The 27,500-nt window shown below is 40.4% G+C and overlaps 3 protein-coding genes across 5 annotated transcripts in view; 2 read left to right on the top strand and 1 right to left on the bottom strand.

Annotated features, from left to right (window-relative positions):
- LOC134198551 (lysosome-associated membrane glycoprotein 1-like) overlaps positions 1-1,133 on the bottom strand; it is an 8,816-nt gene extending 7,683 nt beyond the window's left edge. For all 3 annotated transcript variants that reach the window (XM_062667963.1, XM_062667964.1, XM_062667965.1), the window contains exon 1: positions 1,034-1,133. In XM_062667963.1, the coding sequence (XP_062523947.1) occupies positions 1,034-1,118 (85 nt within the window). In that variant the 5' untranslated portion in view covers positions 1,119-1,133. The remainder of the gene's footprint in view (positions 1-1,033) is intronic.
- Positions 1,134-4,867: 3,734 nt separating this feature from the next.
- Positions 4,868-11,155, top strand: LOC134198563 (leucine-rich repeat-containing protein 57-like). Its single transcript, XM_062667977.1, has 4 exons — positions 4,868-4,980; positions 5,705-5,837; positions 6,699-7,162; positions 10,739-11,155. Exons 1-4 carry the CDS (start codon positions 4,879-4,881, stop codon positions 10,778-10,780), a joined length of 741 nt encoding a protein of 246 aa, XP_062523961.1. The 5' UTR covers positions 4,868-4,878; the 3' UTR covers positions 10,781-11,155.
- Positions 11,156-13,226: 2,071 nt separating this feature from the next.
- The window catches only part of LOC134198282 (serine/threonine-protein kinase MRCK alpha-like), a 25,839-nt gene continuing 11,565 nt past the window's right edge, over positions 13,227-27,500 (top strand). The window contains exons 1-9 of the mRNA XM_062667645.1: positions 13,227-13,645; positions 14,217-14,308; positions 15,353-15,436; positions 21,449-21,544; positions 22,067-22,309; positions 23,594-23,794; positions 24,688-24,758; positions 26,265-26,365; positions 26,552-26,631. Of these exons, the coding sequence (XP_062523629.1) occupies positions 13,468-13,645; positions 14,217-14,308; positions 15,353-15,436; positions 21,449-21,544; positions 22,067-22,309; positions 23,594-23,794; positions 24,688-24,758; positions 26,265-26,365; positions 26,552-26,631 (1,146 nt within the window). The 5' untranslated portion in view covers positions 13,227-13,467. The remainder of the gene's footprint in view (positions 13,646-14,216; positions 14,309-15,352; positions 15,437-21,448; positions 21,545-22,066; positions 22,310-23,593; positions 23,795-24,687; positions 24,759-26,264; positions 26,366-26,551; positions 26,632-27,500) is intronic.

The raw sequence follows: 27,500 nt of genomic DNA, 5'->3' as shown, positions 1-27,500 counted from the left end.
AACCCTTTAGCATTAGCGCACTCACCCTGATCTTAGCCCTAACTCTAACCCTAATCCAAACTGTAGCCCTAACTATAATCCTAACACCCTAATCCTAGTCACTAACCCTAACCCTGTAATCCTAACTGTTGGCCAGGGGCGTAGCCAGGATTTTGGAAAAGGTGTTTCATATAGACCAGTCCGAGACATACCACTTTGTGCCAGTTTGTTCTAAATGTTACAAGACCTTCACTATACAGGTAGCCGTATCTTTCTGGTATGCGTCATTGCAAACCTCTAGTTATCTGTAGAGCAATTTCCATGCCCTCATACACATCCATCAAATCAATACGTTTTCATTATATCATGGCAAGTCTACCTAGCCGTTATGTACTATAGTGCAACGCAGATACGTCTTCAAACGGTTTTAGATATCTAGGGAGGGGCAACGCCCAGAAAAAGAGAAATCTGGCCAACGCGAATGCATATGCATGTACCACTGGCTGCGCCACTGCAATAACCCTAACCAGTAACCCTAGACGCCTAACTCTAACTCTAACCCCTAACCTTAAACCTAACTGACTCCAATCCAGCGTCGACTTTGACTTGTTGCGTGACACATTTACGACTCGATTCAGGAGGAATGGCCTGTTGCGCAAGGTGCATTCATCTATATTCTAGCGTGGGAAGGCGACCTCATGTGTGCTACAATGGCGGACAACAAAGACCGTGAGACGAATCGGAATCGACGTCACAAAATCGAACCTAAAACCGAGTGTCATGTCACACAAGACACTTTTCGCCACCTTCGATTCTATAGAAGGCCGCCTTTCGACATACATAGCCACTTCCTGGTCAACACAAAATGGCCCAACGACTAAAAAAGACGGTATTCTGCAACATTTGCGAGTGATTCGCGAGGCAACGAAGCTGTTTGCAAAGTGCAGCAAGACGAAAAATTGCGAGCGACGACGCAACACCTCGCAACGCGCGAAAACACACATTAGCTCTTCCGGAAAGAAATCCGAAACGTCTGTATATGTGTCTCACTTACATGAGCCGAGAAGTAGAGCAAAAACGACTTGAGACAGCATGTCTAGACGTCTAAGAGAATGAGCGTTCACTCGTGAGAAAGTCATGTGACTGTGGAACGTGGCCAAGACCAACGCCCCGTGCGGTCATGCGAACTAAGTTGCTGTTTCATTATCAGCTTCGATGTGTTTGGACGGTGACAAGTCGTATTGCGTGTTCGTCTTACAACCGGCCGTCTAGATCATAGGTTCAGTGTCTCGATTGGTCTCATCAATTGAAAGGGCTGCGAGGTGATGTCGCAACGACTCGGTTGAGTAGCTAATGATGCTTTCCGGCGAGAAACGTCTGCATGTGTCAGATGACGGTTAGCGATCGGTGACGAAACGCTATGCACGTCGTCTTCTTTCGTTATGCGGCGTTTTTGTTACATACACTATAGAGTCCAGATAAATCTATCTGCATGTGGCCGCTAGATACGAATGTAGTCTCACGTGCCGTCTACACTATAGCTACACATACCACGCATGCAGCCATGATCATTAATTAGATAGTCAAACTGTGAATGCATGCATGTCTTATAGCTAAATACAGGCTGTCAGCAGTTAGACTCACATCTTTCTATATAGAACTATAGACATTATTATAAGTCTTAGAGATAAACATCAGTGACACGTGCGTATTCTTGCAATGCATGGATTGTTAATGGCAGGTCAATGTCGACTCTAGGTGCTGCATGCGATCTACATAGCAGCTGTAACTAGATCTATCGGTCGTATACACATGCCAAATCACTGCAGATATACACACGCACGCACGCGCACGCGCACGCGCACACACGCCTTAACTTTGACATTGAGAGCTGTCCATTGAGGCATCATAATATAACGGTGAAAAAAAGTAATAAGTGACTGTCGCTGACACTGTGTTGTCACTGAACAGGAACGACAATGTTGTACGTGTTCGATCTCTCTGTCTGCGGAAAGATCTTCCGCACAGTTAGGCATCTATAGCTCTATAGATTGTTTATTTTTGACTGGCATTTACAGTTGTTGAGGTTGTAGATTTGCTACGGCTATAGTTGACAGACAATCGTTAACCAGAGTCTCCACTTAACTCTATCTTGAGCGAGGGTGTACCAACTTTCCTCGAACAATTTCATGTTTTTCAAGTCATTTGACACTGCATCCCTCAACCTCTTTTTAGCACCATGGCACGATCTTTTAAAGAGTACTAGTAGCTCTCCAAACAGAATTTGCCTAGAAGCAGTACGAATAGAGTCCATACAGGCAACATGCCCTAGCCAACGTAACCGATGGGACAGTAATTAGTTAAAACATCAGAAATTCGTCCGCTCGATCATGCCAAACTTTGATGATAGCTGTCTTGATGTACTAGGCTCCTGCCACTGTTGGTGTTTGGTGACACCGAGAATGGTCCGAATACATCGATTATAAAATAAATCTAGACGTCTGATATTGTTAGACTTGGCTGCCCATGTCTCTGCGCCGTAAACAAAGTGGGTAGAATGACGTCTTCATAGATAGTTGTTTTTGTAATTATTGAGAAATGTTTGTTCTTGAAGATTGGTTGACGTACTAGTAAGCATCCAAAGGCTCTAGAAGCTTTGGCAATGCCGAATGACACTTCTTCCTATCTTTGCAAGTTGCTGAACTTTGTCAATGGATCAGGTTAACAGTTTCTTGGCATAGTATATTATTATTTATTTGTACTAAGTCACTGTCTGCTGCAACGCAGCTGTACCGAGATAGACAAACTGATCAACCATATGAATAGAGCCACCTTGATATCAACAACCACTGGGTCCAAAACCCTATGTACTCTACCCTTGAACTTACCGGTGCTAACGATCAATTCCCAGTCATTTGCAGTTTGAACAAAAGTTTTGGAAATACTTTCAAAATGTTCACGTGATGTAGCATACAAGGCTGCATCATTCGCAAATTCAGAAAATTTAGAAAAATTAATTAAGCCATTGCATACGAGAACGTGGTCATATATTCTTTGGTTATCAAAACCTCGGGGCAGTGGACAATGTAGTTAAATGTTTTGAAAACCGTTGCTTACAAAACAGTAACGTATTGCGGAAGCAACAACATTCAACAACAACAAATTTCTGTGCGTGTGCGCTTGTGGATGTAAAAGTCAAAGGTGATTTTACGTATTGTACAAAGAGCTTTTGTAAAAGACGTACGGTGTTGATAGTAACGTAGTTTGTAATGACTTCTGTATTTTCTTTAGCTTTATATAAAAGCTGGTGCTGCTGCTGAGGCTGGGGAAGTGGACAAAGATGAACGCCATCTTGCTAACGTTTTCAGTTATGGCTGTTTGTTTTACCCTCTTGTGGTGGAATCATACGGAGTGTGGGCTGCACATAGTCTGGAGGTGTTGATATCAATTGTCAAGAAGTCTCTTCTATCATCTGGCTTGTCTCTGGGCCAAGCTTCCAGGCAATTCCACGAACAGTTATCTGTTCGTTTATGGCAATACAATTCAAGACTGATTAGTGACTATCTGCCTAATTATTATGACTTTTTGTTCTTCCGTCCTTAGGGCGGATATGTGTTATCTGTGTTATATATATATATATATATATATATATATATATATATATATATATATATACATACATACATACATACATATACATATCTAAAGGCTACCTTGGGCCAGGAAAGGCTGACTTGTTTGGCCTTGATGCACGTACATATATATATATATATATATATATATATATATATATATATATATATATATATATATATATATATATATATATATATAATTAATTAACACAGATAACATATATATATATATACGACTCATAATTACTACTGTCTAAAGAGATGTGAGTTGTTCACTAATCCTAGGCGATTGGGAACAGAATTCTTGCAGGTGGAGACATGCACGATCGACTTCTTGCATGTCCATGCTCCAAATCGAAGACCTGAGATTGTAATTCGTGTCTGTTAAATAATCAGTTTTCATTTCTAATCGTCTGGGTTTTGTGATAACATGATCATGAGTATGCTCACACACTCAATTCCCACGCCTGTCGAAATTCTTGGATATATCTCCGCGTGTAGTCTGGTTGCTAGATACATATGCACAGCAGTTTTGTTGGTGGCATTTTGTTTATCACCGTAGATTGTCGTTTGCAAAAATGCTTCTCTGTTTACTTTGATCCTGTCACTATTTTGCATGTTGAAACTATCACGGGGTGTCTAAAGATATATGTCGTTGTAAATCAGTTTTAAGGACAAGATCAAGTAACACGACATTTATGGTTCTAAATCCAATGCATATTGAAACTGATATCAGAGCGTTAATTAATTAAGCGGCTGTGTCTTATCAGGTGAGAGAAAAGTAACAGTTGCCATAACACTGATACACAAATTGGATATAGGTCGGTGTATACACATGTACATGATCAAATTTAGAAATTATTTTTTATCTTTGTTTACCTTATAATTTTAAATATAATGTAAGTGATGTAAATGACTATAATTTTTAAAAATTATATTACAATTTTAACGTTTAAAAATATATAAATTAATTAAATTAATGATTTATTTTTAAATTAAATCTTTTATACTCCTAGAAGTTAACATGTCAATAGAATGTATTTAATTTATTTGGATTTTAATTAACAAGTTAAAATTGTAAAATAAATTTACAAATACTAAAATTTAAATAATATATTAAAATATTTTTATTACATGTATTAATTAAATAATTTTAGTAATTTATTAAATAATTAATTTGTTTTCTAAGAATCTTAATACATCAATAACGCAGAGTGAGTACGAGCTTCGGTCGTCTTGCTTAGCGTGCGCTAACAGCTTAATCATGGGTGCCGCAGGTTCAACCGACAACAGTCGCATTTCACAAGCAGTCGATACGTCGAAGAAGACCGGAGTGCTATCTCTACAAGGAAGACAACTGAAAGAGGTAATCACACATTGAAAACCTAGTCGGACATTTTTGGAAAATACGTAACAGAGATTTTGGCACAAAATGCACTGATAACTGAAAAGCAAATTTACTAAATGGCGTTGAAGTGACAGAAGAGTGGATATTTGTTGCTCAGCTTCATTTGTATTTCGTGTTATCTTTTCAATGTTTGTTTATGTCGTGCTCAACTTTATTAATATTAATTTATTATTTAAATGCCAATTATTATTTAAAAATAATTAATTAAAGTTTATTAAATATTTATCAAATAATAAATCAAATTGTTTTATAAAATAAATAACATTTAATTAATAAATATTTATTTGATAAGAAATAGTAATCAAATATTTAATAATAAATGACAGAACAGTGGATGTTTGTTGCTTTGCTTGTATTTGTTATTTTTAATGTTTATTCATTAATATTAAATTTAATATTAATCTTAATTATATTTACATTTTATGATGTTGATGTTATGATGTGTACTAATGTTGTAGATATGATTTAAATACAATTCTGCAAATCAGTTGATTAGTAATATATTGCTTTTGTATTATTGGTTTAGAAATTATTGATATATTGAACTTTGTGTTTCACTGTTGATTTTGTAAAGGGTTTTTAACAAAATTATTAATGTTAACTAATTGATTTAATGTTTGTATATAAATACTATAATAGTGATAATAGCAATAAAAATTTCTTATTGTGATTTGCTGTTTAGCTTCCTGCTGGGTTGTCATCACTGAAAAGCTTGAGAACATTTGATGTTTCAGATAATCGACTGCCTGTAGTGCCGCCAGTAATTGGACAGCTGATAGCACTGAAGTCTCTGAATGTCAGCTCGAACAGGCTGAGTAAGTTGATCAACGTGTGTAATGTCTGTCAATGTGTGTGTGTGTGTGTGTGTGTGTGTGTGCACGTGTGCGCGTGCATGTGGTATGATGGCTCAGTTGTTAGAGAGTCTTCTATGGAGTGTTGCAGGTTCAAGTTATAGTGACAGCGAGCTATGGCATTATTTCCTTGGACAAGAAACTCACAGACAATTAATTGGCTTTCTTGACTCAGGAGTATAAATGAGTACTTGTTTACTAGCTGGGGTGGCAGAGGCCTCGACTGCGACAAAGTCCATCAGCCACTGAGGTCCAGGTGGGACTTCGGGTGCCCACACCACAGTTGGCATCGCAGTTGGTGCTTCTGTGAGTACCTGACCAGGCTCTAGGAGATTGCTCAGCATGGTTCATAGCTCCTGCATAGTGCATAGGAACCCAGCCATCTGGCTGGGGAGGGGGCTTAACTGTAACGAACAGCAGCTCCTTATCAATCTGTCATTTTACCATTGTGTGTGTGTGTGTGTGTGTGTGTGTGTGTGTGTGTGTGTGTGTGTGTGTGTGTGTGTGTGTGTGTGTGTGTGTGTGTGTGTGTGTGTGCATGTAAACATGCGTGTTTAAGTGTGTGGTGTGTGCAACCACTCACATTCATACACGCGTGTCGTGATTGTCACAATTTAGTTATGCAATCAGCTCTAGTAGCTTTGGGTGCATGTCTTTTGTCTTCTGCTTGTTCCAATGTCATTTCATTATGATCAGCAAAAGTATGAGAGTCAATCTCAACTGTACAGTGCGTCTAAGTGTACATGCTGTTTTGTGTAAATCGTGGTACGTTACTCATCTATTCTGTTGTATTACAGTAATGATATGCAACACTTTTCTCAACAGGTGGATCGTCTGTCTTTCCAGAGGAAATTTGTTGTTTGGCAAAGTTGGAAACATTCGTCTGCAGCCACAACAATATCTCCTCTCTCCCACCCTTTTTTAGTCAACTCGTTGCTCTTAAAACTGTCTCTCTCAACCACAACAATATCACAGCCTTCCCCACAGTTCTCTGCCAGTTACCACACCTCGACGCTCTCGATATCTCATCTAACAGATTGACAGCATTGCCCACAGAAATCTCCGATCTGAAAGTCATTGAAATCAACTTGAATCGGAATCGTTTGGCATTGCTTCCGGTTCATCTGGCAAGATGTCCACGTCTCAAGGTGTTGAGATTGGAGGAGAATTGTCTGTCATTGCAAGGGTTGCCTGTTGAGATACTGAGCGAGAGCGAAGTGTCGACGTTGGCCATTGAAGGGAATCTGTTTCAGATTAAAGATTTACGGCAGCTGGATGGATATGATAAGGTGAGATTATTACTGTATCAATTTATATCTCTGAGGATAGTAATGCAAGCAACCATATTACTGTAAACGACAAATATTTTATCATGCAGCAATTTTGTCAAAGTCCACCAAGACATTGTTTGTCATGGCAAAGTCTTTAGTACCTAGTACTGTATGTACAGTATCACCATGTATATGGGTATAGTGACATGTGGGCAGAAAGCACCTGTTTGAGTTCTGAAAGGTGCTTTGTGTACTCTGTCTATCCAACACGTATGTACATGTGATACCAGTCTGGTTGCTCATGTTCATCTTCTAAACTCACGTTTGTTGAGCATGTGCCTGGGCTAGTCTTGCTAGCCATGCCCCTTTTATGGTAACAGTATGCAGTAACGTTCACAAGACTGACAAGTTCACTAGTGTATCATAAGCCTGGACAGTAGTCACTAAGTACGGTAATACATATCTTTCTTGAGAAGCATTGGCTAGTATGAGAGTAAATCAGTGTACTACGTGTGCCTCAGACCTTGGTGGCACAGCTTGTAGAACTTGCACAAAATTTCGTCAAATTTGTTTTGACCAAAATAGAAAATTGTTTGACGAAATATTTGTAGTTTATAGTATAGTGGTTTGTCTTGTTTATGACATTCCAGTGCCTGCCTACTTTCTCACCGTATTTGGTCAACAAATGATTGAGATACCTGGTAGTTCATATGATACTAATTTAATATTTAATAGTAGTAATTATCGGATAATCTATAGCCCAGATATGGCATGAGCACATGAAAGGAGGACTTGCCCTTATATTTTGACTCATAATGCTGTTAATGTTGTTCGCCACTGATTATGCTCAACATTATGTGGGCACAGGGCCGGATCCAGAGGGGGAGTTCAGGGGGTTGAAACCCCCTCTTTTCCAATAGGCGTGGTTCAATAATTTCATATAATTTTATTAGAAAAGAAAAAATAGTAATGCTATAAATAACTGCTAACAGGTGAACCCCCTCTTTCAAAAATTCCTGGATCTGGCCCTGGGGCACATTGGCTGATTCTAAGGTGGACACACATTAGGACGGTAGCACATGAGAGGGACTGCTGTTTATCTTGTGCAGTAAAGTGATCCTTCTCTTATTATAGTGTGTATTGTATTGGAGGAATGCATGTCTTAATGTTTTGAGTTTTTTTATTAGATGTATGCATCTCAGTACAATACAGACTATTGAATTAGAGCAACCTATCTGTCAGTACTGCAGCAGTGTTGGTGGAAGTATCTTCTAGTACAACAAAATCTGTTGTTCTTTGATAGATTTGTCATACAGACAGTCTATACACTCACCCAATGGGTTCTGTATCTCCCGAGGTACGATAACAATTAAGTGTATACTTTATGCTAAGCCCAAGTATAGCCCCAGGGCTCAAGTATAAGCTCCCATCCCCACATTTGGTCAAGGCTCCAAGATTTTCACACCTCTTTTTTCTTTAATTAATTAGTGCTGATGGCACTTTCTTAGACTCCAGCCAGTCTTTCCCAGCCTTTGTCATTCCCAGGATTGTCTATCCTTGCCGCTTCAGAGTGACAATTGGGGTGGGGTGGGGGTGGGGACCACAGGGTGGGAGACTGGCTGGAGTCTAGCGCTTACTACTTTGACTGTCTGCTAGATTTGGGCTCCCTGTAGGAATGCTAATACCATTATTCTTCACTTGCTTATGCCTTTGACAATGTGCAGCAATTATGCCTTGGAATTTATTCATTCACTGTTGAATAGAAGATTAGTATTGTGGAATGGCATTCCTGGAATGGCTCAGTGATGTCAAAACACTGCCAAGGAATTTAGCATTAAAAGGTGGTGTCATTAGTGCTTGATTTAATTGATTAATGACTTCCGCCAATTAACACTTCCAGGTGTCAGATTAGTATAGTTCCATCCCATATGTTTCCTTTGATGCTGGCCAACCATGGGCTTGGGTAATATTTAGGTGAGTATGGCAATGGGCATGTACAGGGGTGATGATATTTTAGGTTACTTTGTGATAGTTGTGTTGGGGTTGGGGTTGGGGTTGGGAAAACTAGTAGAATATAAATAAATAGGGAAATGATTTGTCTGGAAGCATGCAGTTATTGTGACTATATAGACACATAGTTTAATCATCCATTGTTGTGTTCTAATATTTTATGCTCAATAGGAAATCTCTGTGTTTGTCACTAGCGAAAACGTCTAGCACTGTATAGACAATAGTGTAGAGCTCATTTACCAGCAGTTTTATCACAAGCATAAGACTGTAGTTCCATGAATAGAGGCCCCGTGGGGCTACGTTCTCTATTGTCTGGACAATGGGGCATTATTTAAGCGTGGGACCCTAATATAATGCCTTTACTTTGTGGTCATAGTTTAGGTAAGCTAGTGTAATATGTAATTACCAGTAGTCACAACACGTGTTTAAGGTACTGTAAATCTCAGTCTTGTTTGTGCTGGTAGTCTTAAGGGTCTAACCTGTCTTTCCTTCTTACCTGGTGAAAGTCTGGTTGACTCCTTGATCTTATTGTGTCGTTTGAACTGAGGTCATAATCCTCTTGGTTTGTGCCAGTGGCCTGCGTAACTAAGCACGAGGCAACTGAGGCAACTTGTAGTAAAGTGGGCATAGCAGTTAACAATTTCAAATTGGGTGTATGTGTCCATAAATTTTTCAACTTGTACGTGACTTAGCCAGCCAGCAGACTTCAAGGTCAACAAAAAGAAAATTAGGAAATTTGATGGCATACAGGTAATCGTAGACTCGGTCAGTTGTTTTTAGTCTGTTAGTCACTTGTCACGTGACTGATGTTAGCAGCACATGTCAAGTTGATATTAACAAGGTGCTCCAGTAAAGTTTAAGGCTAGTTACACCCTTGTGTGGTGCATATTTCTTCCCCTTCTGTAGTCTGCTTGGTTGTATTGTTCTTTTTCTATGCCTTTCTTCAGTCTTGCTTCTGTCCTTCCACGCACAGTGCGATCACTTTGAATCGATACTTCACGACATTATGTGAGCATGGGGTTATAGTAATTAGATTGATAGTTTTCATAGGCGTTTATTTGAGCAGTGGCCACTAATTTCAACATCAGCTCTTTTTGCACATACCGTATTATCTCTAACATAAACACAGGTCTCCAGTACAGTTATGTCTCTAATAAAAGCACACGTCTCGTGAAGTGTATTGGATGGTATTAATAATTGATAGCTAAATTGGATTGACACAATTGAGTTCAACAACATTGATGTTACATAAGACAGTCTCCAGCAAAGACACGTTATCACACCCTTTGAAAAAATAAGAAGGGCGTGTTTATGTTACAGTTAGAGATAATATGGTTGCTGCAACTGACATTGAAACTGCTCTACTCAAATGAGCAACTATTAAACAGGACATGATGTAGTAGATAGAGGAACTTTAGCCTTACAAGTAGTTTATGTTGTCCCTTCAATCGAGTCCATTGATGGCATGACAGAAACTTACTAAAATGGAGACACACTAAAACACGTTTCCTGGTGTACTGTGTTACACACTTAGTATGGAGGGAATCTATGAGCATGTGCAAATCATACTTATTTGTGTTGCAGTATATGGAGAGATATACAGCCTCGAAGAAGAAAATGATCTGATCCAGTGTTTCGTATTGACCGTATCCTGTGACGTCATTATGACAACAAAATTTATCAAATATTGGACATTTGGATCTTCATGCCTTTATGATTACAGACTGTGTTTATGTGTCATTGTTGATGACTTGCACATTTAGACAAACGATGTACAATGCTACATACATAGACACGAATAGTAAGTTTTGAAGATGCGTAGATTTGATATTAATAATTACCAAAGTTGTGCGGAAATTTGCAACGAAATAATAAAATTGTGTTTTACGAAATGTCTGATTGCTGTGTTACTGGCAATGTCAATGTCATACAGTGAAGAAAAGACATGATGTCTCAAAAATTAAGAAAAATGTAAAATTAAAAAATTAAAAAAAATTAAAATGTGCAAAATAAAAATAGAAATATTAAAAAATAAAATTGGTACATTTTAAATTAAATTAAATGTCTAATTTAAAAATTAGTTAACATTTTATTTTGTTGTAAAACTTTGATTCTTTATTAATAATGTAATACAAATAGATGTTTACAATTACAAAATCTCTGATTGATGCATTTTGGAAGTGTCATATTACACGCCAGCGTAGGAAGTGGGGGTGAGGGGCATGAAGGGGCTTGAGGGGGGCATGAGGGGGCATGAATCTCCTTACTCAGTGCAGGAATTGAAATTTTTTTGTCAGTGACTTTTGCAAATCTGTAGAGTCCAGCAAATAAGGTAGTCTTTTTGCTTACTGGTATGCTAGTACACTCATGATGACATTGATATCCACGGTACAGCCCCCACTCGTGAAGATCTTCCTACGCCACTGATACAGTAGAGAAAAGACACAAACAATTTAAAAATTAAATATTTGTAAAATTTTAGAACAAATTAAAAATTTAATTTAAAATTAGCTAAAATTTTATTTTACTTTAAAATTTGTATGATTTATTAATGCAATACAAATACATGTTTACATTTACAAATTTCTGATTGCTGAATTGCTGACGTATGTATGTTCATACAGTGGAGAAAAAAACAATATGTCAATAGTTAGCAAAAATTTAAAAAGTAAAATTAAAGTTATTAAAATTTTAAAATAAAATAAATTAAATATTTGATTAAAAATTATTTAAACTTTTATTTTATTGTACAGGTTGGATCATTAATTAAGTAAATCTAATTACAAATACGTGCCTACGTATACAAAATTTCAGATTGCTGCATTACTATCATGCCACAGAGTGGAGAAAAGACACAACAATGTCTCGAAGTTAGTAAAACGGTAATTAAAAAATTTGATAATTATTTAAATTTTAAGACAAACTTAATATTTAATTTAAGATTAATTAAAATTGCATTTTGTTGTAAAAACTTGGATTTATTAATGTAATGCAAACACATGTTTACATTTACAAATTTCATATTTCTGACCTGTCACAATGTTTCAAAGTTAGCAAAAATGTACAGATTAAAAAACTTAATTAAATTTTATTTTTTAAACCAATTTAATATTTAATTTAAAATTAATTAATATTGTATTTTGTTGTAATAATTAAAATTTGTATGATTGATCAATGCAATACAAATACAAGTTTACTTTTACAAATTTTTAATTGCTGCATTGCTGACATAATGATATGTTCCATACAGTGGAGAAAAAACTCAATATGTCAACAGTTAACAAAAAATTAAAATTAATTTTAAATTAAATTAAAGATTTGATTAAAATTTTATTATAAAAATTTGGATCATTTATTAAGTAAATGTAATACAAATACATGTCTACATTTACACAACACAATGTCTCCAAAGTAGACTAAAAGGTAAAAATTATATATAAATTTTTTAAAATTTCAAAACAAATTAAATGTTTAATTTATGTTTATTAATTTAATACAAACACATGCTTACATTTACAAATTTCAGATTTCTGACATTTGACAATGTTTCAAAAGTTAGCAAAAATGTTTAGATTAAAAAATTAATAATTATTTAAATTTTAAGCAAATTTAATATTTAATTCAAAATTAAATACTATTGTATTTTTTGTAAAATTTAAAATTTGGATGATTTATTAATGTAATACAAATACATGGATATGTTTGTGGATAGTGAGAAGGTCTAGGCATTTAGTAGAGTTTTACACTTTATATTTTAAATTAAATAATTAGCACTGCTGCAGTTATAAATTTTATTCTTACTAAAATTAATACATAAATTTATATTTTTTACATTTTTTGGTAACTCTAAAAACATTTCAAGTATGAGGATGTAACGCACGTTAAGCGTTCCAAAGTGATTGCTAACGCGCGTTTTATCTCTTTCCATATGTCTTCTGATCGTCTGGCGTTTGCACTCTTCACGTCGTTGTCCGCGTTCCCTTCCGTTCCCACTAATCAATTCTCGCACATATCGCCTAAACAATTTATTTGACATCCGGGCCAATCTCATCACACCTTGCGATATCCCGTATATGTCAAATTTTTGGTGTCGCTTTCTCGCTGTGAATACTCGGCCCTACGGGGCGACCACATCGATTGTGACGTATTCCATTCATCAGTCCTACTTATAGCAGCCTCTCAGCCCACCGAACATCCCTACTCGTCGCCTCGTTTCACTCACAGACGCCATTTCTTCTTTTTTCCCTCACAACATCTCACTCAACGCATCTCAACGCGTCTGATTCGAAAAGTTCGGGATATCGTCGCTCTCTATGGCTGCTCTCGAGCGAATCAGCGAGCTCGACGAGCTCTACACGAACGGACGGGCTCGCAATGTCAACGAGGTGGTGAGCATCGAGTGTCTGCTCGACATGCTCCTGCTGCTGCACGAGGAATGCTGCGAGAGCACTCAGCGTCGAGAGCGGAACTTCTCTGAGTTCGTCAGTCTCAGTGAGTCAGTCTGCATGCGTTTCCTTGCGCGTGTGTGTGAGATGCGGCGCAAAACGTCGTTCTCGCTTCCGGCCGCTTCGTATCTCTCGGACGGAAGCGCGTAGACGCTGTTTGTGGGATGATGAGTGTGTTGACATCGGCGCGGCAATATTTCGTAAATTCTGAGCCAATGTTGGTTTGAATGACCCCACCCCCTACCCCACGGGGTAATAATTCGCCGCCCGATTTCTCGGAATTTTCGGCTCTCTGACGGACTCTTCGTTTGTTGACTTCTTTGTAATCGTGTTTTTATTTGGCTCACTGTGATATGACGTCGCGTGTTTACAGTATCGTGTTCTTGATGTTTGTTCGCCCCTCCCCTACCCCCACGGGACTGGCCTAATTTCCGAAGCCCTAGTTCGTAGTGTAGACACGAAGACGCCGTAGAAATTTGGTTCGGTGTCGACACACTCATGTAGCGAGATTACATCGCTATTAGGTGACATGGCTGGCTGTTATCGTTGGTACAACTTCCGGTGTTGTTTATGACGTTTGCCCCCGTCCCCTTATCCCACGGGATTTTGTCTTTCAGTGCGCGCGGTCGTTGAACGAATTCACGCGTTACGTCTCAGGAAGGACGACTTTGAGACTCTGAAGATTATCGGACGAGGAGCGTTCGGGGAGGTGAGTATTCGGTGTCAGAGTGTGGTCTGTTGTCGTGCGTGGGTGTGACTGACATCGGAAGTGTAAATGAAGTGTTCATAGTTGGACGGTTTATCATCATCACATGGTGGTACACTTGTGGTGGGGTATCTGTTCCAGTGTGATGTGGATGGTATGAGTGTAGGCTGACAGGAAAGGGAAAAGTATGGTGCATTGATGGATGGCAAGGTGGATAGACTAAGAAAGACTGGTGTTGGTGATGTGTGGGTGTGAATGGGGAAATGGAGGGCGCACAAACACACAGCACACACACACACACACACACACACACTGGTTGGTGGACAGACAGATAGATAGACAGACAAACAGACAGACAGATGGATGGACAGACAGACAGACAAACAGATGGACAGACAGGCAGACAGATAGTCAGACAGACACACAGACAGGCAGATGGACGGACAGACAGATAGTCAGACAGACAGACAGATGGACAGACGGACAGACAAGCATACAGATAGTCAGACAGATAGACAGACAGACAGACAGACAGACGATAGATTTATTATTACACATCAGTTGTAGTTTAACACTGGTGCACGATGATTACATGTCCACTAAGATCTATGTGTCCTAAAATTTAGTGTGTAAATATCACAACCTAGTGTATAGACAACTACACTAGACAAGACAAGTCATATCATGGATACTATCTTAGATAGACAGGTGGACAGACAGAATAGACAGACAAACAGACAGAATAGACAGACAGACAGACAGACAGCATAGTCAGTCAGACAGACAGACAGACAAACAGTCAGTCAGACAAACAGAATAAACAGACAGACAGACAGACGAACGTACGGATGGACGGACAGACAGAGAAACGGATGGGCAGACAGATGGACAGACAGACTGACAGACAGACAGATGGACAAGACATGCGATGAGACATGTGGAATTGACCGACGTCTAAACAGCTTTAAGTTATTGGCACAGAAAAGTGAGAGACGGACAGACTGGATGGTAGTAGTTTACAAAATGTTGATTGCGATGCTTATTTAGGTCCATGTTGTGAGATTGAAAGGCACGTCAAATATCTATGCGTTGAAGTCACTGAACAAGTGGGAAATGTTACGAAGACAAGAGGTATGTGTAGTCACTTGTCAGTCCGTCAGCCTGTGAGTCTGTTTATTATTAGTGTGTCAGTCTGTCAGTTTCTCTGTCTCTTTGTCTGTCTGTCTGTTTGTCAGTCTGTCTGTTTGTTAGTCTGTCTGTTTGTCAGTCTGTCTGTTTGTCTGTTTGTCAGTCTGTCTGTTTGTCAGTCTGTCTGTTTGTCTGTTTGTCAGTCTCTCTGTTTGTCTGTCTGTGTCTGTCAGTCCATCAGCCTGTGAGTCTGTTATTTGTCTATGTCAGTCTGTCAGTCTGCCTGTCAATCTGTCTGTCAGTGCTTCTATATATCAGTCTGTGAGTCTATTTATTAGTGAGTCTGTCAGTATGTTTGTCTGTCTGTCTGTCTGTTTGTGTGCCTGCCTGTCTACTTGCGTGCTTGCCTGCCTGCCTGCCTGCCTGCCTGCCTGTCTGTCCATCTGTCCGTCTGTCTGTTTTTGTCTGTCTGTCTGTCTGTTTGCCTGCTTGTCTATTTCTCTCTCTCTCTCTCTCTCTCTCTCTCTCTCTCTCTCTGTCAGTGTGTCTGTTAGTGTGTCTGTCAGTCCGTCAGCCTGTGAGTCTGTTTTTAGTTTGTCTGTCAGTATGTCTATCTGTTCTCGACTTCCTCTGACATTTATTCTGTTGCTGGCATCAATGCACTAGGTGGGTCTTTCCAAGAAATTCAGACTAGCCACAAAATTATCCGGTTAGAGGTCATAACCCCAGGTCATAAATGCATGCTAGAGGTCGTCACTGCTAGAAAAAACCGGCTGTAAGTTTGGATGTTGATCTCAGGGGGATGGCATGGGGAGTTGGTTGTGGTGTTTTAAACTTTATGGCAGACATAGTCATAATCTTGGCAACCTCACAAGGTTTTTCAGTCATCAAGAAGTTTAGGACTTTCACATATATTTCATTGATATCAAATAATGATACTGATTGTTCTGGCAAGTAAACGAAGTCCCAAGACCTCAGAGGTGTCACTCTCAGTTTGACCTGAGTAATTTCAGTATTTTACTCTACAGCATAAAACAAAAATTTATAAGACATTAGTCGTCATGATGGCAACCTTGCTGGTATAATTGGTTGTCACATGAACTCAGTTTGTCATCCAATGACAAGTTGACGAACACTTCTAGGGTTCTTGCTACACAGCGTGGCACTGCGCCACGCTCCAGTAAGAGTGCACCATGCTCAGAAATGGTAGATAGCAGACCATGATTCTTGAGGCATGCGATCGCTCTTGCGCTCCATAACGTGTCTGAAATCTGTTCGTGGAGTGCGATTTGTTGCTCTCCCGAGTCTTTTTGCTAGACATTTAAGTTAGTGAGACCTGGCGATCGTAAATTCTCTATAGCTTCACTACGTGACGTTCTGGAGAGACGATCCTTGGTATCTTTTGAAACCGCAGAACCTCCCATTTCTAAAAGTGGAAACAGTTGACATCAATCTAGCAGGGGCTAGCGATAAGACGTCTGCATATCAAAGTTTCTGCAACCACTAATGATCGTTAAAGATGTGGTCTAATTACTGGACAATAGCAGTCTCTGTACTCTGGATGTTCACAATGATGTATACCTGACACCATTTACGTCAATACAATTAACAATAAAGATCTAAAGAGCACTTCTGGAGCCTGAACTTTCTCGTTATCTACTTCCGTTGGCTTGAATGGAGAGTCCCCAGCAACTTGGCAGAGACACGCATGCGCAGCACGTGCCTATAGTGTGGTGTACTCACGAACAGCCAATATCACGTAGGTACTACAGTAGTTTTAGCTAGGAGTGACCTGTCAATGTCTTCAGTGCATTTGTCCACGTTCTTGAGCTGGGACATCAGCCACACTTTTGGATACGAAACCAAGAGGATGGAGGGCAGAGAATTAGTTGTCAAAGTCTAGTGCAAGCTATGCAGCAAGTACGTGGACAAGACCCGTCATGACGGACGTCTCAGAGGCCAAGCCAAAACAGATATGCTGAAGTACGTTGAGGGCATGCAGTTTGTTACAAAATTCACAGTAAATTCATCTTCAATGGTAAATAATATTTCACCTACACAGTCATGTCAGTCAAGTAACGTGGTGTCTTGCAGACAGTTTAATCATTGTGTTGCTGTTTGTTCATCAATAGTAACATTATTTATGTGACATTCAATTCCGAATGTGCACCTTCCATGCCTTGTGAGATTCATGGTCAAATAATTCCTATAGTAGCATATAATCACGTATATAACACGAAATGTTGAAAAACTCAATCACTCTCCTAGCTCTCCTGGGGTCGGGTCAGGAGAGCGATTTGTTACACTCCTGCCATTTTTTGCACGTTAAGCACTGAGATAGGAGTCTAAAGTTGTGCAGCTAAGGAAGGTTTGAGAATTTATTGAAACACGATACTATATTACTTAAAGTCCATTTCCGAATAGGACAATACGTGGGGAAAAACCCGTATCTCCTGAAGCGGACGTCCTAGCGAGTTGATTCCGACATCATTGGAAAGCTCACAAGGAGGAGGTTCCAGATCAGTTAATGAATACTGTGATTGGTTCTTTGTTAGGACATAATTAGTAACTTCCTGTATGACACTTGCTTGGCCCTGCCCTACCCTTGCATTTACACCAGGTGTCAGATAACTTGTGAGTCACCGCTATAATGCCCACTACTTGAAAGCTGACGCGGATGGACGTACTTTGAACTGTGGATTGATAAGTAAACAGCTGTAGCTAGCATGCTTATGTAGTTGAAGCATTGGTTGAACCTTTGAATGTAAGTTCATAGCTAAACATTTCTGTACTGGAACCATTTATTCCATTAGCAGTAATTAACTACGCACATTTCTGTTCTTCAATTTCTTATCTATTAAGGGCAGTTCCCACAAATTCTCATATTTGGGAATGGACTTAGTAAAGGTGACAATAGTCACAAATCTAGGCTCTTACAAAATAATGCGGGATGATAGCGTCGTTCCAAACGTACGCTCACGTGTTGATTGCAGTCCCAGATGCGCTGCCTCTGATTCTAGTCTCGGATGCCCTTCCAGTGACACGGAAAGCACATATCTTGTCTGGGAAGTAGCTAGCACCTAGAATCTATTGTAGACTAGTCATGGCTTCATGCGAAGCAACAACAGTGGTCCACGTCAATCAATGCCTGACTAGACAGACTTTTTGTAGTTTTGTCTACGAAACTTACGCATGCGTAATCTATGAACATCGCTAAGAAGGGCTTACTGGCGATCGAAGTTGATTTCCTTGCCAGGGCACTTGAATGTATGTTACATGCAATAGCTACAACACAAAGTCTACCTCACTTGAGATCGGCTCCAGTGCGCATGTCCGACTGTAAGAGCAGACTGTGTGCGTTGTGGACCAACCTGTCCCGCCATGCTCCCAAAAATCTCTAGCGAGAATTCTGTTTTTTTGAACAGTCCTGGTTGATGAGCTACGGAGTGTTGCGGTGGGCAACGACATGTACAGTCTACATGGGACTGGTGTGGGCATGGGTTCGAATGAACTGGAAAGGGTAGTGTGTGTGTTATCGAGAAATTTTACACAGGGAGGTGGCCTTGTGCAAGACAATGTCAAACTTGAGTAGTCATGGACCTGCTCTGTTGCAAGCGCAGAGGGTTGGTTTAAAGATCAGCTTTGTAGCATAAACGGTTGCTACTGATACTTGCTCTTACAGAAGAACTGAACACAAACTCAACCCTACATACCAACGCTGCTGCAGTGGTGATACCGGGGTTCTCGCTACACCGTGGCAGCATGGCGCAGCACCACAAACGGTAGCTAGGAGTTTAAAGTCTTACAGCTAAGGAATGTTTGAGAATTCCATACTACTGAAACATAATACTAAAGATGACAATAGCCACAAATTTGGGCTCTTGCAAAATAATGAGGGATTATAGCCTTGCTTCAGATGTACTGTACTGTACGCACAAGCTGTTGATTGCAGTCCCGAATGCGCTGCCTCTGATTCCAGTCTCAGATGCCCTTCCAGTGATCTAGGAAGCACACTTCTTCAGGCTTTTGTCCGGGAAGTGTACACCTAGAATCTAGTCAAGACCGTCATGGCTTCACGGGAAGCAACATCGTGGTACATGGCAATCAACGGCCGACTACTTGTAGTTCGTCTACGAAACTTGCTCATGCACAATCGATGAACATCGCTAAGAAGGGCTTACTGGCGATCGAAGTTGATTTTCTTGCAAGGGCACTTGAATATATGTTACATGCAATAGCTACAACGCAAAGTCTACCTCACCTGAGATTGGCTCCAGTACGTACACATTGCCGAATGTAAGGACTGCATGCGTCATGGATTGTTCATCCCGCCGCACTCCCAACAATCTCTAGCGGGAACCCTGGGATACACTTTGTATTTGTGTTATTTTAGTACAACCAGGTAGGTATCTGTAAGGAAATAACTAAAATTTTGGGTACGAAAATTTCTGCCTTCACATTTAGTAGGCACATACAGAAGAGACCACAAAAATGGCACAAGTATGTGGAAGTAAGTGAAGCCAGAGACAATACCATTTGCCACTGTCATCTTCTAATAACAGAGTCAGCTGATTCAGACCAGAATGACTCACTGACTTCCACTACCACACGACCACAATCTCACTAACTCCCCTCATTCTTGTCTTGAGTCTTAATGAAATTTGAATAAGCTACATTATACATTCAATTAGCTAAGGACAGGAAGTTGCATAAGCGTTTACAAGGAACTTATGTAGAATGGTTCTATTCCTAGGAACAGGATTTCAGAAATGTTCATTCCTGTAGTCTTTGTGTCTCTAAAATTCTTTAACTCAAGAACTCTACCAGATTGTCTGTCTGTTTGTGTGTGTGTGTGTGTGTGTGTGTGTGTGTGTGTGTGTGTGTGTGTGTGTGTGTGTGTGTGTGTGTGTGTGTGTGTGTGTGTGTGTGTGTGTGTGTGTGTGTGTGTGTGTGTGCACACGCACGTGCATGTGTGTGTGCATGCGGGTGTGCGTGCGTGTGTGCATGTGTGCGGGCGTGTGTGCATGCATGCGTGCGTGCGTGCGTGCATGTGGCTGTCTTTGTGTCTGTCTGCATGTCTGTCTGTGTGTCTATTTGTGTGTCTGTCTGTGTTTTTGTTTGTGTGTGTGTCTGTCTGTGTTTTTGTTTGTGTGTCTGTCTGTCTTTGTCTGTGTGTGTGTGTGTGTGTGTGTGTGTGTGTGTGTGTGTGTGTGTGTGTGTGTGTGTGTGTGTGTGTGTGTGTGTGTGTGTGTGTGTGTGTGTGTGTGTGTGTGTGTGTGTGTGTGTCTTTCTGTGTTGCTGTCTGTGTGTCTGTTTGTGTGCTTGTGTGTCTGTGTCTGTCTGTCTGTGTTTCTGTCTGTGTTTGTCTGTGTGTCTGTCTATGTGTCTGTTGTGTCTGTCTGTCTGTCTGTCTGTATGTATGTATGTATGTCTTTATGTATTTGTGTTTGCCTGTCTGTGTATTTGTGTGTCTGTCTGTCTGTGTCTGTCTGTCTGTCTGTGTCTCTCTGTCTGTGTCTCTCTATCTGTCTGCCTGTCTGTCTGTGTATTTGTCTGTGTGTCTATCTGTCTGCCTGTCTATCTGTGTATTTGTCTGTGTGTCTATCTGTGTGTCTGTCTGTCTATCTGTGTGTCTGTCTGTCTGTGTTTTTGCCCAATGGGTCTGTCTGTATGCCTGTCTGTGTGTATGCCTGTCTTTGTATGCCTGTCTGTGTGTTTGTCTGTGTATCTTTCTTTGTGTCTGTCTCTCTGTCTGTGTTTTTGTCCATGTGTCTGTGTGTGCTGTCTGTGTGTCTGTCTGTTGTGCCTGTCTGTGTATCTGTGTGTCTGCCTGTCTGTGTGTCTGTCTGTCTATGTGTGTGTGAGTGCATATGCATGCGTGTGTATCAGTCAGTCATGTGTGTGATCATGAATACCACAAACAGGTTTCTTAATTTTGTGATACTTACCTTTCTCGTCCAAGTGTTGTGTGTATCATATTGTGTTAGATGTCTCACTCTATTTGTATTGCTTTAGACGGCATGTTTTCGTGAAGAGCGGGACGTGTTGGTATTTGGTGACAGAGACTGGATCACAAGCTTACAATACGCTTTCCAAGATGAAAACTATCTGGTTAGTATTGTTATTATGAAATGTGATGTGTGGTTGCTAGGAAGCAACTTATTCAGTCCGTCATTCATATGCCTCTTTGTTTGTCTGTCTATTTGTCTGTCCATTTTTATCCATTTGTTTGTCTGTCTATTTGTCTGTCCATTTTTCTATTTGTTTGTTTGTCTGCCCTTGTCTGTCTATTTTATTTGTATCAGTTTGCTTGTCTATTTGTTTGTCTATTTTCCATCTGTTTGTTTCTCTGTCTATTTGTCTGTCCATTTTCATCTGTTTGTCTGTCTTATTTCTTAATCTATTTTCCATATTTTTCTGTTTATTTGTCTCTCCATTTTACCATCTATTTGTCTGTCTATTTGTCTGTCCATTTTCATCCATTTCTGTTTGTTTATATTTGTCTGTCCATTTTCATTTATTTTTTGTCTGTCTATTTTCTGTCCATTTCCCATCTGTCTGTCTGCTGTTTGTAGTTCTATATCTCTGTACGTACACATTCCTTGTTGTTCATTGTATTATTCATTTCTTCAGTATCTTGTGATGGAGTATTACTCAGGAGGAGATCTTCTCACACTTCTCAGCAAATACGAGGATCGTCTACCCGAGGAGATGGCGAAGTTCTATCTCGCCGAGATGGTGCTCTGCATCGACTCGGTCCACAAGTTGGGTTACGTCCATCGTGACATCAAACCCGACAACTTTGTCATCAACCGTTACGGACACCTCAGATTGGCCGACTTTGGGTCATGCATGAGACTAAGAGAAGATGAGACGGTAAGAGAGACGACAAATGAGCCATAGAGCATGCAGTAGGATTGTTATGTTGTCAATGTCCTAACCAAAGGTAGTAGAAGTCTAGCCATGAATTGAAGAGACTGTGGGAAAATTTCCTCATCTCAAGGAGAAGTGCATCTATGTAGTTGATTTGCATGTCATTGAGTTATGAATGAAACCAGCTTACACAAGCTGTATGAGGTCGCCTCCATGACATCGACATGGTCATGAAGACACGCACGTGTGCATACACACACCTACGTATACAGAGACAGAGAAAGATACAGACACAAACAGGCAAACTGACTGACAGATATTTTGGCATTTGACTCTATCTGGTTGTGATGTTGAGTTAGACATCTCATTAGCTCATCTGTGGAATGAAGATGTCTTATCTGAAGCAGCTCGAGAGGATAGTATAGCAGCTTCAAAATGAGAACATACCAAGGCCAAAAATACAGTGCTGAGTTTGATGTGTAAGGGAATCAGTCAAACTGCCTTCCATTAGTTATGGAACACTTTGGGTGTTGGGGGCAGAAGGCAGAGCAATATCTTCGTTATCTATCTCAACTCTCCACAGACGAAAATAGAAAGAACAGCTGTAATCAATCCAAGACATTGGAGACACTATTTCTCTATTACACTACAGCATTGCAATGCTAGCGTAATTAGATGTAAAATAGAAAGACTAAAATTAGCATTATTTGCAAGACATTAGTTTGTATTGTATGACCCTCCTGAGTCACAAATTTTTTCATTAGCTTATTCCCATGTATTAGTTCAATTCATGAAAATATATTATTGAGACAGACAGACAAACAGACAGACAGGAAGACAGACAGACAGGAAGACAGACAGACAGGAAGACGGACAGACAGACAAAGGCAGACAGACAGACAAATGAAATATATGTATTGACAGACAGACAGATAGGCAGACATGATTCCTTTTCTTTAGTTTATGTTGTTGAAGACGCAAGTATTTAGCGATTTGCTATTGTATCATAGTTCATATTTGAAAAATATGATCATGATAGACAGGCAGGCAGACAGACAGACGACAGACAGACAGACGAGAGACAGACTGACAGACAGACAGACAGACTACAGGCAGACAGACATACACACGCACACACAGCACACTTAGAGTGTTCCGAGTTGTCGAATAGATTTACTGATTGTCCAAACTGTTGTAGACCGGAAATTTTTGGTGCCGATAATATTTGCCAAAATAATTCAAATTGTCTATTAATTGTTAATTGAAAGTCTTGTTTGTTGTTACCAGGTGCAGTCGTCTGTTGCTGTAGGCACACCTGATTATATCTCTCCTGAGATACTGAGAGCGATGGAGGACGGACAAGGATGTTATGGTGTGGAATGCGACTGGTGGTCTCTAGGAGTGTGCATGTACGAAATGCTGTTTGGAGAGACCCCGTTTTATGCGGAATCGTTGGTCGATACGTACGGAAAGATCATGAATTTTAAGGTGAAGCGGATGCATTGATTGTGTGTCTGGCGTGATTGTTTGACGTGGCTGTAGATCTGTTTACCAGTTTACCTATCTTTCCATTTGACTGCCAGCCTGTCGGTGTTCTTGTTTGTCCATTTGCCAGTCTGTCTGTCTATGTATCTGTGTATGTGTCTGTCTGTCTGTCTGTCTGCCTGCCTGTCTGTCTGTCTGTCTGAATACCTGTCTGTCTGTCTGAATACCTGCCTGTCTGCCTGTCCGTCTGTCTGTCTGTCCATCTGTCTGTCTGTCTGTCTGTTCACCTGTCTGTCTGTCTGTCTGTCTGTTCACCTGTCTGTCTGTCTGTCCGTTCATCCGTTCGTCCGTCTGTCTGTCTGTTGGTGTGTCTGTGTCTGTCCATTTGTTAGTCAGTCAGTGACGTCTGTATATCTGTCTGTCTTGCATTTTTGTTCGTCTTTATCTGTTCATCTATGTCTGTCTGTCTGTCTGTCTGTCTGTCTGTCTGTCTGTCTGTCTGTTTTTCTGTCTGTTTCTATGTCTGTCTATTCATTAATTAACTTAATTTGTCTGTCTCAGTCTGTTTTTTTGTGTGTCCATCTGTCAGCTCGCCCTCCTACTGTCTCTATTTGGCCATCTGTCTGTCTGTTTTGTTCGTCTGTCTGTCCTTAAGATGGTCTGTTTGCATGCCAGTCAGTCTGTGTGTCCATCGGTCTGTTCAGCTGTCTGTTTGTCTGTCTCTCCGTCCATCTGTCTATCTGTCTGACTGTTTGTCCATCTATCTCACAGTCTGTCAGTCAGTTAGTTTATGTATTATTACTTAATTTGCTCATAAAGTGCGTCACACAATGAAATCTAACTAACTGCCTATCTGTCTATCTTTTATCTGTTTCATGTTGCCGTATTTCTTTCAGAATAGTTTCCAGTTTCCTGATGATGTTGATGAAGAGGAAGTTTCGCCATTAGCGAGAGACGTCATGAAAAGGTCAGTATTGTAGGAGATGAAATGAGCAGAAATGTGTAGGCAGATGAGCAGATGAATCGATAGACTTACCAGCATGCAGGTGCTTGAATCGTAGAAGAGACGAGTAGATCAACAGACAGATGGACAAACAGACAGACAGGCAGACAGTTTGATAGATAAACAGAAATGCGGTGAGACAGGCAAACAGACACGCACTCAACGCAGATTAGCAGATTGATAGATAAAGCGTAAGATTGCTAGACAGATGACAAACAGACACACAGACAGACAGACACACAGATAGATGAACATACAGACGGACGAATGAACATACAGATGGAGCCAAACAGGTAGATGGACAGACAGATAGATGGACGGACAGACAGACAGACAGACAGATACTTTTTTCTCATATATAGACTCTACTAGTACATATGCTAGGAATTTGTGAAAGCAAACCAGTCCTTGTAAACAACAAAGTCATAGATTACTAATGGACTTGGCCTTGCATGTCAAAATCAAATACTATACCATCTAGAGCAATCGTTTATACAAGAAAATGATTTGACGAAGAAAAGGTGACAAATGACAATCCAACTGTAAGATGAAGGCGGACGCGGAGCTCAGAGAGCAGAGAAAGGTGTGTCCTGACTGACAGCAGATGCTAGCTGAAGTCACAAGATGATAGGACAAAGGAATGACAACAGGAGACCATCCAGCTGCGAGACGAAGGCGGACGCTAAGCTCAGAAAGCGGGAAAAGATGCGTGCACAACCTTGACCGACAGCAGACAGCGACATAAGCCACAAGAAGGAAAGTGAAGGCAGAGCTGCGACAAAGGAGATGACATTGCAGACACGTGGACACCAATGACAAAGAAAGGAGCTCCGACGGGCAGCAAGGTTCCTTGGGACGGTAGCAGCTGAAGCCGCACACGTCGACTTGAAATTCCTGCTCCCTTGGCCCTCTGACAGACTTCTTCCTGCATAATACGAAGTAGAAGACAACGATACCAACATCCAGGGACAGACAGACAGACAGACAGACAGACAGACGGACGGACAGATGGACAGAGATATAGACAGGCAGTCAGACACACTGACAGACAGATGGACAGACAGAGACAGATGAATGGGCGGACAGACTGATAGGCAGATAGAGAAACGGCAGAAAGACGTGACAGACAGACAGACAGACAGGCAGACAGGCGGGTGGACAGAAGGATGACAGATAGAGAGAGAGACAGACAGGCTGATGGACAGATGGACAGATAGACAGACAGACAGACTGACAGATGGACAGACAGATGGGTGGACAGACAGCTGGACAGACAGACAGACTGATGGATGGACAGACAGACAGGCAAACAGACAGATAGGATAGATGCAGTGCATGTATTGATCAACAAACAGACACACTTGTACACTCAAACAAGGAGACAGCTGAACAAACAAGTAGACACACAGACACTAATACTTGTACACGAGTACTCTCTCTCGCCCACTTACTGATTCTCTTTGTTTGTAGTCTTTGTTGTGAAAAAGAGAAACGACTCGGCCAGAATGGCGCAAACGATCTCAAGACTCATCCATTCTTCGAAGGCATCGACTGGGAAAGTCTACGAAAATGTACGTAGACGTCTTGCCATTGTGTGTACTTCACGTTTCTTGGCATTAACACTACACAGTCATGTGACACTAACTGTTCAGAAATTTTGTGAATATTTGTTGTTTATTTGTCTGTAAATTGTTGGGTTTTGTGGTGCTAATTGTGTGGCAGTTGTTGACATTTTTATCGGGTTTCCTTATGTTTAGTGACTCCACCGTATGTGCCGGAGATCGCTGACGATGCAGACACGTCGAACTTTGACCACATAGAAGAGCAACGGACGACGGTATGATGTCTGTCTTTGGCCCGATTGCTTTACTTGTTGATCTGGTTGAGATTACTGACTTGCTCACCCACCAGTGTATCTAAAGTCCGTCCCAGCTAACTTCAACCCTAGAATAGTGGCAATAACTGGCGTTAGGAATGTCACAGTTACGTACTACTAACATCATTTTGAAGCTTTTATTGGTGTCGTTCTTCTCAGATAGATATCAGGCTAATTTCTGGTAAATTAGATATTGTGTGCCATCAACAAGATGACCAATGAACAGTCAGAACATGAGTAGAAGTAGTAACACCTAGAAACGTTTAGTTAACTTATCATAGGTGGAACAACTGTAAACCTAGCTGGTAATGTTATTGGTTTAATAGTCTTAATGGGTCAATGGCTTTGGGAAACGTTTCCCTACACGAAAAACTCCCCGAATTGTTTGACTGTAGACCATCAGCATGTCATGTTGGCACCAAAGTTGGTGGTGGTTTCTGTGTCCATGTCTGTCGTTGTTAGAAATGCAGTCATGCTATTGGCATGTAAATCTGTTTGTTGATAATGCTCTCTGTTTACTATGACTTGTAGTCTAGTTACAAAATGTCCTCCCACAGTAGTTTCCAGGGTTGAAGTTAGCTGGGACTGACTTTACCTTTAGCTGTTTAGCTGCTTTCTGTGTGCCTACTTGCTCACAATGTTGTTTTCACTAGGAAAAGGTTAAGTAGTTTTTTTGTATCAAAGTGTGGTGTTTACTCATAGAATGAACCTTTTCTCTCTCAACTGGGAATAAACCTTCCGAACCAGCATTTTCCCGGGTGTGCCAAGAACACCATTACCATACCCGTTATCCACACAAATCACTTATCTCTCGGTGTCATTTGGTCTCA

This window comes from Corticium candelabrum, chromosome 2 (assembly GCF_963422355.1).
Source record: "Corticium candelabrum chromosome 2, ooCorCand1.1, whole genome shotgun sequence".
NCBI classification, from domain to species: Eukaryota; Metazoa; Porifera; class Homoscleromorpha; order Homosclerophorida; family Plakinidae; genus Corticium; species Corticium candelabrum.
This window is presented reverse-complemented; position numbering and strand designations above follow the sequence as displayed.